The sequence below is a fragment of the Phaethon lepturus genome, unplaced genomic scaffold (genome assembly GCF_000687285.1).
Source record: "Phaethon lepturus isolate BGI_N335 unplaced genomic scaffold, ASM68728v1 scaffold11511, whole genome shotgun sequence".
Taxonomy (NCBI): domain Eukaryota; kingdom Metazoa; phylum Chordata; class Aves; order Phaethontiformes; family Phaethontidae; genus Phaethon; species Phaethon lepturus.
Window position 1 is genome coordinate 21,385 of NW_010518537.1, and position 12,637 is coordinate 34,021.

General features: G+C 35.8%; 1 protein-coding gene across 1 annotated transcript in view; it reads right to left on the reverse strand.

The window, feature by feature from the left end:
* LOC104628249 (zinc finger MYM-type protein 2-like) overlaps positions 1–10,566 on the reverse strand; it is a gene marked incomplete at its 5' end in the record, with an annotated part of 27,876 nt that extends 17,310 nt beyond the window's left edge. The window contains 6 exons of the mRNA XM_010296769.1: positions 79–250; positions 1,096–1,211; positions 1,380–1,509; positions 3,289–3,323; positions 4,263–4,428; positions 10,394–10,566. Of these exons, the coding sequence (XP_010295071.1) occupies positions 79–250; positions 1,096–1,211; positions 1,380–1,509; positions 3,289–3,323; positions 4,263–4,428; positions 10,394–10,566 (792 nt within the window). The remainder of the gene's footprint in view (positions 1–78; positions 251–1,095; positions 1,212–1,379; positions 1,510–3,288; positions 3,324–4,262; positions 4,429–10,393) is intronic.
* Positions 10,567–12,637: the final 2,071 nt, after the last annotated feature.

Genomic DNA, 12,637 nt, shown 5'->3' on the forward strand with positions numbered 1-12,637 from the left:
ACGCTTTTCTTGATTCACACACACCCACACATACATCCTAGCACTCTAAAGAGTCCAAACCTTGGCAAGAAAACTCACTGGTCACATCAGAAGCTTCAGCTTTTCCATCATGTTCAGGTACCATCCCTGACAAGTTCAGTAGCTCGGTTTCCAGAGGATTTGAGGGTACTTTTCCCTTCAGCTCTTCTATTGCTGCAAGGATTTTCTCACTGCTATCCAGAGTAGTGGGCAAGAAAACTGGAACTGGCACCTATGCAGACAGTGAGAAAGAGATAAATAGGAAAGAAAAAAAAAAATATGCTGCAACAAAGCATCAACAGCAGTCAACACAGAAACGAACTCTACATCCCTTGTCTAAAAGACACAGTTAACACAGATTAGAAATGTATCACTTCAGTGTGGGCTAACAAAAAATGTTGACAGGTTAAAAAATTCAATATACATGACTGAGAACAAAAGGGAAAGCAGGAAAGGATACAGAAAAAAATAAAGTATGACAAAATATAGTGGGTCAAAGTAAGAACAGAAGGGTCTTCAGAGCTTCATACCTGTCTGACTATAAATTCAGACTAACAGTTTGGACAAGTCAGCATCCTGTTTTAGTGGCTTGCTTGTGAAACATGGAATTTTATGAATTCAGTGGTTTTTTTCCACCATTTGGATGAGATTTGGTACATAAGTGGTAACAAATTTAACTTAAGAGTTACTTTCTTTTGCTGGCACAAGGCTGCTTTTTGGCTTTTTTTCTTTTCTTCTGTTTATCCCACTCTGCCATATCTCCCCAGCACCATCTTTCAGTTTCCCATTACCTATTACTTATTCAGCAAACTCAAAACTATAACTCAGAATTGTTCCTAAAAAGTCCAGCAGCACAAGATTTTCAAGATTTTCACACCAAAGGCAGGCAGATAGGTCCTAAAGAACCATCAGGAAATTAAGTACCACTGTCAGACTTCTAATGCTTTTTCATTAAATAGTGCTGCAGCATCCTGCAGTCCTTTAGATGGACCAGAATGAGAACACTCAACATAAAGTGGTCCCACACATGCATGTGAATGGATGCCAATTCAGAAATGACGCTGAAGTCTCACTTACAGGAACAGGAACCGCTGTAGGAACAGGAACATTTTGACTATACATGTTCATAGGCACCGGAACATAGACAGGTACAGGAATAGGCACTGGGACATACTCTTTTTTCCAATCATCTTCTATTAAAAGAAAAAAGAAAAAGGCAAACACTGCCAGGTACTTAAACATATTTTACACCTGCAGTTTAGGGAAAAAAAATCAGAGTATTTGCAGTATGTTCCAAGACAGTAACAGTTAAAAAATATGCAATGAAGAAATCAGTAGTTCCAGTACAGTTCAAGAGTTACCTGTCTGACAAGATTTTGTCTGCATATGAGGTTTACAGTATGTGGCTTTCGTCATTGTCAAAGGCTTGCAAAGAACTGCCTTGTTCTTCATTTCTCTGTTAGGGGTTGGAGAAGGTGGTGGTGCTGAGCCCTACAGACAAGCAAATAAAAAACGTGTTGTAACACCAAACTCATTTCAACTTTCCATCAAGTTCTTGGTTTAATGTATCAGTTGATACTTTTCATATATGAGATGCTGAAGAGGAAGCTCACAACAACACAACACAACAGCACCAACTATTATTCTTTAATTGCAAGATATTCTACATTCCTAGTAATCAGCTGCCACTGCCAGGAATGTAACATGGTTGTATTTTGCTCAGTCAGGGCTAGCACTTTGATTAACAACTTCAGGCTCATTTTCCTTTTCTTTTTTTTTTTTTTAGTTTAAGATACTCTTAAGATAAGTCATTTTACATTCTTTTTTACATGAAAGTGCAATTTAAGCTATTTTATAACTTAAAAAATAATTTTAGCTGTAAAAAGAACTCACTACAAGTAGCATAACAAACTTTTGGCTCAAGATCTAACCTTCTTGAACTATACTATAATCCAAAGATAACATTTTTAAAAAATGTATTTCTAGATAAAATATTACCTCTAAACAGTTTTTTAATACCCAAAGTATGAACTTCGAGCTCCCCCTGCTGGCTCTAAAATAGTGACACAAATACTTTCTAACGTCACATAATGCTCAAACTGCATCCTTACAGTCAACAGGTAACAAACCCTCTTGTTCCAGACATGGTTTTTGTCACCTAGCACCTGTTTTAGAACCTGATTTAAGAAACAGACTGTCACTTCTATTTCATCAGATGTAGTAAGCCTAGCCTTAAATATGGGAAGGAAGTCAAGTCCTAAGAACAGCAGTAAACTCTACTTAACAAGCTACATTTTCTAAAATATAAAAAAAAAAAAAAAAAAATATCACAAACAGCTTTTATATGAATTTATAAAAAATTATGGACTGAACCTTTGGAAGCTATTAAATATAAAATACTAGATGCTTTTAACATGACCGTTTAGCTTGTCTGGTATCTCTAGTTAACCTGAGCAATCTTATTTTCTGTGTTTTTTATTTATGTATTTTATAATGCCATCAAAATACTTTCACTAAGATTTTCCTTACAGAAGCCTATTGGCGTTAAAAAGGTGAGTCCATTTTTTCATGGAAAAATAGGCACTTCTGAGATCCATGTCAGATGTCCACGTGAAAAAGAAATGAAAATAAAACTAAGTTTCAAAGTACACTAAGCTACATGAAAAAAAATTATTAATAATACTTTTAACAAGCTGTCAAAAACTGAAACTCAGAATGGAGGCTGCTGCTCCACTCGTGATCCCCACCCTCCCAGACAGCAATCCTGCAAAAGGTTATGCTTCCCTACTCTGTCACCCACAGCAAAGTCAATAAAATCTTGAGTACCAATTATTCTACTCTTGGGAATTATAATTTAAGATCTGAAGCTTCATTTTCAGCCTTTCAAAGCAGAGATACAACCTCAATATTCTAAATGACCAGTGAAATTCTCTTCCTTATCTACAGTAAATAAATATACCTAATCAGTGGAAACATGTAAGATACACATAGTTTGTGGATTCACTTTTAAGCAGCACTTTCATGCACTATAGATGTAAAATACATAGTTGATCTGGTTTCCCGGAAGACACTAAGACAAAATACGAACATTTTAAAATTTAATTTCAACTACTCGTGAAAAAGACTAAAAAGCTCCACAAATTTAACTTAGTGTTATTCAAAGATACTATTTTTTTTTGGTTTTTTAATAGCCATCCCTTTAAGCCACCAGGATCGCACATTTTAAATACATCTAATTTTGTTATATGTATGTTAAATATATGTACTTACTGTTATTTTTGTTCGGGGGGTTTGACAGCCCTGATCTAAAAATGTAAGAAAACATTTTTAGAAATTTTCTTCCATTTTTCAGAATCAAAGCAAATTTCAGTAAGCAAGTCAGACAACATCTATCATCAGATTAACATTAACAGCACTGATTAGTACTGTATTGCAGGTGAGAACTGCACACAAGACTTCTCATTCATAAGCACCTCACTACTCCAGCATTGAACCTTACACAAAGGCCAATAGTAAATCAATGCTCCATCCGGATGTGAATATAGCCTCTTTCAGAAAAGCAAATACCAAAATGTTCACATATGAAAATGGCCGTACAAAGAAGTTGTATTGCTATAATTACATTAATTAGAAAGCTGATTTATTTGAACTTTGCCTGACTTGCCATTTACACCACGTAAACATGCATTCAGTCCCCATCAGCAAATTTAAATGGTACTTATTGCCAACAGAAAAAAAAAGCACAATGTATTCCTCTTGCCTAGATACTACATTATATATAGAAATACAGATATTTCTTATCTAGACCCATTCTCATTTAGTCTCCATTTCATTTACTCCTTTAATTTATTTCTTTTTTCATTCTTAGTGCATTTATCTGCTTTCTGTGACCAAAACACATTTTGAAAAGAAGTGTTTCCACAGAGCTAGCAATGACAAACTGGAGCACAAGGAAAGAGGAAAACGTTTTCTGTCCCCATGAAGATACAATCTAAAAAGAAGATTTGGTTTTTAAAAAGTGATTACAAAATTGTTTGATTACCTGACAATGTTTCAGCTCTCGAAAAAGCAATAAAATAAAGAACTAGGACAAAAAATAACAAGCAGCTCCATGATGTCGCTGATGATAAAATAAAAACCCCCTCTAGCACGGTTTATTACGAGAAATAATTCATGCAGCTGTAAATTTTTCATTTAAAGGAAGCATCTTGTTTGCCGTTTAGCAGCGATAAAGCAGCACATACCATAGTGTAAGTTCTCAGGTCCTTTTTGGGTTGCCAGATTTGGTTCGTTTTGTTGACAGTAGAAACGGAGCAAACAGTGCTGATCACAAAAGTGTTTCATTTCGCCACGCCACTGCACTTTCTCTTTGAGAGTTCCTTGAGACTTACAACAGTCACATCGTGCAGCCTTAATGCAAAGGAAGATTTTGACATTTTTAAACAAGCCTTGGAAAAAAATGATTTCTACATATTAAAAGGTTACATTTTTAAGAGTACTGACTACACAGTTCTAAGTCTCACTCACGTAGGCTCTATGATAGTTACACTACCTTCTAATCTGTGTATACTGGCACATCTGTCACTTTATTTTCAATTGTTTGCTGGAGGTTAACACCCAGAATGCATCTGCTTTAATCACTAAGTCTTTAATAAGTCTTTAAAAATTGCTCATTTCTACACAGTCAGAAAAAAAAATTAATTTAATGCATCAATTTTAATTAATTCCACTGAAGCATTCTGCAAAACAAGAGCAGAAAGTGACTGAGACTCCTCAGTGACTCTCTTGAACTGCGAACAAGGAGAGCTGGTTCCCTCCTCACCGAAGTTTGGGGTTTTTTTATTTTTAAGTCACAAACAGAATCACTTCTCTAGGTATCAAACCAGAGCTCTTCTAGGTATCAAATCAGAGCTCTTTAGTATAAGTAACTTTTATATTTCAATTATTTTAGTAGTTTGACAACAGTTTTAGATTCCAATTATTTAGTTCATCAAAGTTTCTCTACTATTTATAAATAACAATAGCTCTCAAACTGAAGAGGTTTCCAGAAAAATCTAGTTAGCACGTAACTTGAAACTCAAACTTTGTTCTTCTGTATCCCTTGCTAAACATTTAAGCAGTATCTTTTACCAGCCTACATGGTAGTTTCATGGGGTATCACTAAGACAGACGTTATTTTTCTCCAAAATAGATTTCTCTGAATTTAATCAGGCATACTATATATTATTATCTGAACTGTGGTAGCCCCAGTTTCAGATCTTCAAGTAAGCAAAGAATTGTTTGCACTACTGCTCCCCTTGATACTGCTTGCCACTTCCAACCTAAAGCAGTCCTTAAAAAGGCAAAAGCTTTATGGATGCTCAGGAATCCAAAATAAGTCAACCAAATAATATAGCCAGGAGAGGAAGAGGGAAGATATGATAATATGCAACATAAAACATTAATACATAAAACCATACACAACATTGCAGTTATGCACAAGGCTCCGATAGCTAAAAAACAAAACAAAACCGAAAAACCAGTCCAGCTGTAGTTCTCACAATTCCAAAAAGTATCAACAGACCAACTAGTTCAAATTTTAAAAGTAATTAAATGTTGAGTTCCTTCTCTGTACTTTAACAGTCCGGCACCATCCTCTGGCAACATAGGAAATTCAGCTCTCAGTTGCAATTTTCAAATATTTATGATATATAGAGAGATTTGATTCTAACAGCATAACCAGCTTTAAAAATTATATACATATTCCCTTTAAATAAAAATGTTTTAGTGTGCCCGGGAGCAATTAAAGCTGTGGCTTCAGGATCACCTCACACCAAGTGCCAGGCGCCACTGGAAGGGCAGGTACCTCTTTTCGCCCTGCTCTGGGCAGGTGTCAGCAGCAGTGCTCACGCACCTGCAGGATATACAAGGTCAAGTACCCTATAAGCCCTGCATTACCCCCCCATCCTCCCTAATTTTTAATTTTTTTTTTTTTTTTTTTAAGCATTTTATTACTTTGATTTTCTGCTGATGCTGATCCACAGTTCCTTTCGCAGCAGAGATGTTCTCAGCAGGACAAAAGAGCAAGTAAGCAGTATTCTTGGAAGGAAGTGGGGAAGAAGATGAAGTGTGGAGTGTTGCCAAAATAGCCTAGATTTATCAGTTCAGGAAAAACTGTGAATTCACACCTTTAATGCAAATGCATCTTCCAAAGCCACCAAAAGGCTGAAATACCCATAGAGAGAGAAAAAAAAAGCCATTCACTCTAGTTTTAAATCTCAAGCCCACCTAACACTGATTGTTAAGAATGACAGCTGACCCATGTACAGAAAAGCCCACCTATTCTGACCTGCTGCACATTGCTTGACTATCACAGCACCACTTTCTGCTCAATTTTCTCTCTCCTTCAAAGGAAGAAAAAGGTGATAACTCCTGTCAAATGCAGCAACTACACCCTTCCTGCAACTGTTTTCTCCCTCTCTTGGTTCTGCTCTTTTATTTAGACCTTTGAATAAATGTATTATTGTCTCTCCTGGGCTGCTACTGAAGTATTTAGGTGAAAAAATATTTGTTTTGCTTCCAAATGGAAATTACTATTTCTGAGAAAGGCCAAGATTCCTTTATAAGGATGCTTCACTTCTCATCCCTACATTTGCTACACCATAATTCTATCATTTCCATAATCATGCTTACAGTCAGTACTACACACCCTTCCATGCACTGAAGTTTCCTACTACCTGCTTGCTCTCCCCACTTCCCCAACCATGAAATTAACTGAAAGCATAAGTGTGAATTCATGATTTTCTGCTTTTTCCTTCCTTCCCCTTTCCATTTGTTTTCATTTGGGATACTGGCACTATGCATTAATTCAATCTACTTCAAGTCTGCTCGCTCTCTGTGTTTCCAAAAAGTCCATCTATACTCTCTGTGCTCCAATTGCACATAACTCCTTTGCCACTCATGACTGCTTTTTGGTTGAATTATTTTCCCAAGTCCAACTTCAACATGTTGAAATGGGCATGGTGATTAGTATAAATCACTGTTTGCCCCCAAACGTGGTTTAAGAACAAAGTTTTCACATGTGGGGCTTTTATTTACATTTTTAATCCTCGAATGACCTGTTCCTAAATGTTCTCCAATAATTTGGACTGGTATTAATTTGACATGGTAATTAATTTGACCTGATCTTAGCTGCCTGCTCTTAGTTCAATCCGCAATAAATAGGAAGCTAAGATGTTTCCAGAGAGTGAGTGATTTTTAGAGAGTGAGAGAAAGAAGATAACTGTTCTGAAACAGTACCTACTTGAACCTGAGATGCCGAACTATACAACGGCTAAATTTGGGCAAGAGAAGTTCCACAAGGTTGTCTTGCTGCCTTTACCATTTAGATTAATGCTGGCTCTACAGTGTCAAATTTTACCACTGTTGACAATCATTGCTATCTGAGCTCACCAGCCACAAGTCTTTGTACACCTCAAACTGTATTTCCTCGCCTCCCATTTAGTCTTTGCTGAAGACACCTGACCTCTACTGAATACACAGTCATCACTGTACATGCTCAGTCCAACCAATACTCCACTGTAGCACTGAATGACCTGTAAGTGCACTTCAGCTGTAGTATTTTCAGCAATGTTTCACAATGTATACTTGAAGAAACAGATTTCTGTGCTGTTCTCAGAACTGTACACTCTTTTCCAAGGTACTTTCAATGCTCTACTATAAGTAACATCAAAAGATTGAAACTCTCATCAAACATCAGGCTACTAAAATATTTATATTGAAATTTCCCAGGCATTTTTCAGATTAACATCCGAAGCATGGCATGCAACTGAAGTTTACAGGAGGAGCTCTAACAGCTTAAGGAGCTAACCTCAAGACACCAAAAAATTTACCTCTTGTCTTAGACGTGCATGGATACCAGACAGTAGAAGTCTCCTCAGAACTTGGCACCAACTGGTAACTGTAGCTGTCACCCAACAGATGATTATGACTGAACTATTCTTTTACATTTCAATTCCCCATATTAGTTTTGAAGAACACTTCTAGGTAAGTCTGATGTGCTTCTAATACTTCCAGATAACAGTCTGTTGTGCTTCTACCACTGCTACCTTCTTCTGGCTTTTTGAGAAAAGAATTTTGGCATTCAGGGAAGCTCTCCCATAATACTTAATTATTTTTAAAAGTTAAGATGTTTTCCAGATAATACTACACGAGAAAGATGTGTCCATAAAAAAAAGTAGACAAAGAAGATGGAGACAAACACTTGTTTAATGAACACAATGCCGGTGTTAAAACATTACTAGGTTATTACTAGTTATTTCTCTTCATGTATACATTCCTTGAAACTCCAAAATAACACTGGACATTGCATAAATGAGACAAAGCTCATACATATGTAACTATTCTTTTAGGAAGCTAACAGACAAAACAGCGAATGAAGTACAAATTCAGGAAGGGGTCCGTATCTATTCTGTCTTCCTATATTTTGATTATTATCTATTTATGGCTAGGCAAGAATATCAGCTAATAATGCACTACCAAATTCAAGATATCTGGAGTGACTTTTATAAAGAGGGAGAAGTTACCAGTAAGAATGTAAAGAAAAAAAAGACAATTTTAGCAAAACACACAATTTCCCAAAACCTATTACATGTTTCCCCATGTAATAAATGCCAAACTTTTATAACCAGAACTGAATTAGGCAAAGGCTTTAAGAAGTATGTGAAAAAAAATGACAATCAACAATTCAACATCATGTAACACTAGTTCCACTAGCAAGCGTAAAATTCAAAAAGTAAAAATATCTAACACTTAAGTATCATCAAAAGTACCTAAAGTCACTAGTTACCAGCAAGTCTGTTTAGATTAAATTGCCTTTTCATGGCATCACGTCTAACTTTCCTGTACCACAGTGCCATCAGCATTTCTTAAGCATACTTAATGGGCCAATTAAGTTATTGCCTTATCCCACGGATCAGAAAGATAACCGAAAGTCAGAGCTTTCAAGTGGTTCTCAAACCTGAACCAGAATACAAGCTTCCACAGAAGTTTATGTACATGAAACTAGTTTGGTATGCACACCCTCAGACTACATTCTTTGCTGAATCATCAAGAGATTTCTATAGCACACCAAAGCTTTATTAAGTTCTCTATTAGAAGGCACTTTTTACGCAGGGATAAATTTCACCCCATACCCCAAGTTTTAAGGCATATAGAGTAAATATTATTGTATGAAGTTAACATTTTAGTAAGTTAACATTTTACTAAGTTTAAGAAGTTTTCAGCCAAGCATCATCACCCTATTTTCACATGAGACAAAAGAAACACATTCTGGTCTTCAGTAGTTTCCTTTCAGGAATGTCTAACAGGACCCTACATACATTATTCAAAATAAAAACTTTACAATGTTTGGCTGTAACAATTCTGGAAGCAGCCATTCCAAAATATCAAATATGTCTTCAGATTCAGTTCTTTTATGGTAGGTAGATCATCTTGAATTACAGGACTTGTATCTAGCCCTCTAACATTTCAAGCTTTTTATTGCCGTCCAGGCTGTGTACAGAGTTTTGGTAAGGTGATGAATTTTGTACTGTCTTTTTTGCAATTGCATCCACAAGTGTAGTTCTTGTTTGACATTATCAGTGTAGCTTTCCAGGATGTTCACACCAGAGATCAAATATTTTATCCGTGGTACTAATCGCAGGTTAAACCCAGTCCAATTTCACCTTTATTTCTTTCAAAAAATGAAACCAAAAAAAACCTCTTAACGTGAACTCTTTGCTGGTTGTGCTTCACAAGGTAGTTAAGCTTCCAGAGATTTAGAAATAGATGCCATCTGTTTGATTAAAACTTTTATTAGAAATCCATTTGGTCTTGCTTTTCCCTTTGGCATCCTTTCCACTGGGAAATACTGAACAATCAAAGCCTCTGCAGTTCAAACTGTGGGAGAAGGGAAAAGGCAAAAAAGGAGGCAAAAACAGGAACAAGAAAAACTCTGCTAACCTAGTTTATCGTCAGTCAACTCAAGGTATCATCCAGCTGCTATTAACACTGTTTTCAACATTCTGAATACACATTTAAGAAGTTTTGACAAGAAAAATATGGTATCAATTGAGAAAAAATTGGAATTGTAAAGTAACAAATATACATAGTAGTTTCTTGGTTTTCTGTAACTCAAGACTTCCTTGCCAAATGAATTAATAAAATCAGATGGTAGAAATGCTGCTCTAAGATCTAAGAAAACTCAAATGATGAAATTAATACATTTGCTTATTGTGTAGCAAATGCTTTGCTGAAGTAAGCCATTATTTGCTGCACAGTCCTTGAGATATCCTCACATGTGCATTTTTGGTTTTTTTAACTGTGGAGCTCTCGTCAAAAATTCTGAGTTACTTGCCTTGTAGTACCAGTCCTGAAATTTTTTACAGCACTCTTCACTGCAGAAATCTCTCACTACACCATCAAGTTCCTTAGTTGCTCCCTTTTTGCACAGCTGTGAGCAGTAATTACAAGTAACACATCTCAGTCCTAACCGTCTTGCAAAGTCTTGTTTATATAGCAGCTTGCAGCCTGGAAACAGATTTTAAACATTAGGAACAAAGTAATTTTTACAGAGAGATATCACAGTTAAGACTTAAATATTGAAAATTAAATGAATACAACAACAGCTAACAATTGGGGCTTCAGACAAATTCAGGTTGCACAATAGACTGTATTTCAAGACATGTTTACCTGAATACCTTTCCTGCACAACCTATGGTTTCATTGTGGTGTCTACATCTTTTTCAAACACTACGCTTCACTCTGTGCTTATCAAATCCCTGAATAAACAGTCAGAAAAATTGCGTAATTTTCTTTTCATATAGAACCATGCAAAAGCATTGACTTAGAATTACATTGCTCAGTTACACAACCTCAAAATGCTACATATCCAGAAAATGACGAGCAGAAATTTTAAGCTAGACAACACTATCCACTAAAACAATATCTATCTTCAAGGTTCAACTTATTTCTATTACTACTTTCATTCATATTAATACAACAAACCACTTAAGACAACTCATTAATTTTTAGAACACTGATAGGTACAAGATGACCTAAGAACTGAGGAGTTTCTCAAAAAATGTAGCTATAAAGTATGCAATGATCAGTACTGAGAATAATTAAGCAACAGTAGAAGTTTACATATGAAATTTGTGTAGCATTGTACACAATGAATCTTTTATTTTTTCTTTTCACATCAGGTGGGTTGTTTTGGGGTTTTTTTTTTTGCATTTGCTATGCAGTCGTAATTTCAAGGTTGCCATAATGAGATCTATGTTCTTGAATAATCTGATCCTCCTTCAAGCAAATTAGAAAAGACATTCTAACACATTAAATGCATTGAGATGAATACTGTACCTATTACATAGGCTATTTTGAGAATATAATGTATTTAAACTACCTCAACTATAGTGTCTATGGAGATGATGCCTAAATCATATACCATATATCTCTGTAATTGTCCTAATTTTACAGAAGGGAACAATATGAGAAGATGAAGTAACTGTCTATATTAAACACTTGAGGGAGGAGAACATCTGCACAGACCTTTAATCTAAGGTACTGCACCTGTTTTTATGATCTCTCAAATGTCACAGTACCACCATGACCAGAAATCAAGTTTTCCAAGTGCCCACTCTGCTAGGGCATACAGTCTAACACATGCAGACTTACGTACTTCTGGTAAGTTATGAAACTCACTACGTAACATATGCGCTACACTTCCTCTGGCATACAGAACATAAAAATACTATAATTATAACATATTCAATAATTCCAATTGAGTGCCTTGTGCTATTGTCTATTAGGGTAGAATTTCATATGTGTGAAACCAAGATACTATTTTAAAATCACTAAAAGCACAAGAAAGCAAGTGGAAGCTGCAGCAGAAAGCATCTTCCAAAAACAAAAGGTTATTGAAGAATTTTAACTTGCCATGCTACAAGCTTTGCTAACAAATTGAATTTGCTAGCAATGTTAAAACAAGACAATTACAGAATATCACGCAAATAAGACACTGTAGGTAATAACTGTGTTTTAAACCGGGTTTTTTTAGTTATACATCTGAATCTATAACAACAGAATAAAGAAAACTACTAACACACAAAACAGGCCTTGCAGATGGAAGGTGCCAAATCAAGCAATCACCGTTACAGTGCAACTAACTGGGATATTAAATACACTGCTCTGAAGGAAATAATAATCCTGAAGATACCAGCGTGTGCAAGCTATTAGGTAAAAGTACCCACTAAAGCACTGAAAGTTTCTTGCCAGTATTTTTTCCTGTTAACTGTGTCTCTCATTATTATATGGGGCATCAGATTCTTTCCACTTCTTTACAGTTCCGGAGATAGATCAGCATCACAAATGTATCCTAAGTCACAGCGGAAGAGGAAAGTGCTGCATCAACCTTTCAAGACTATAGGTTAGTAGAAGTACTCTACTACCAATCAGGTAAGCCACGTGCATCTGCCTAAATAGTCTACAAAAAGGAATGGACAAAGTTGACATTCTTCTTGGCTGCTAAACTACAGGGAGTAAAATTGAAGAAGATACTGCTGTTACATTAAAAGAAGTTATCAGGTAAGAAATTTTCCAT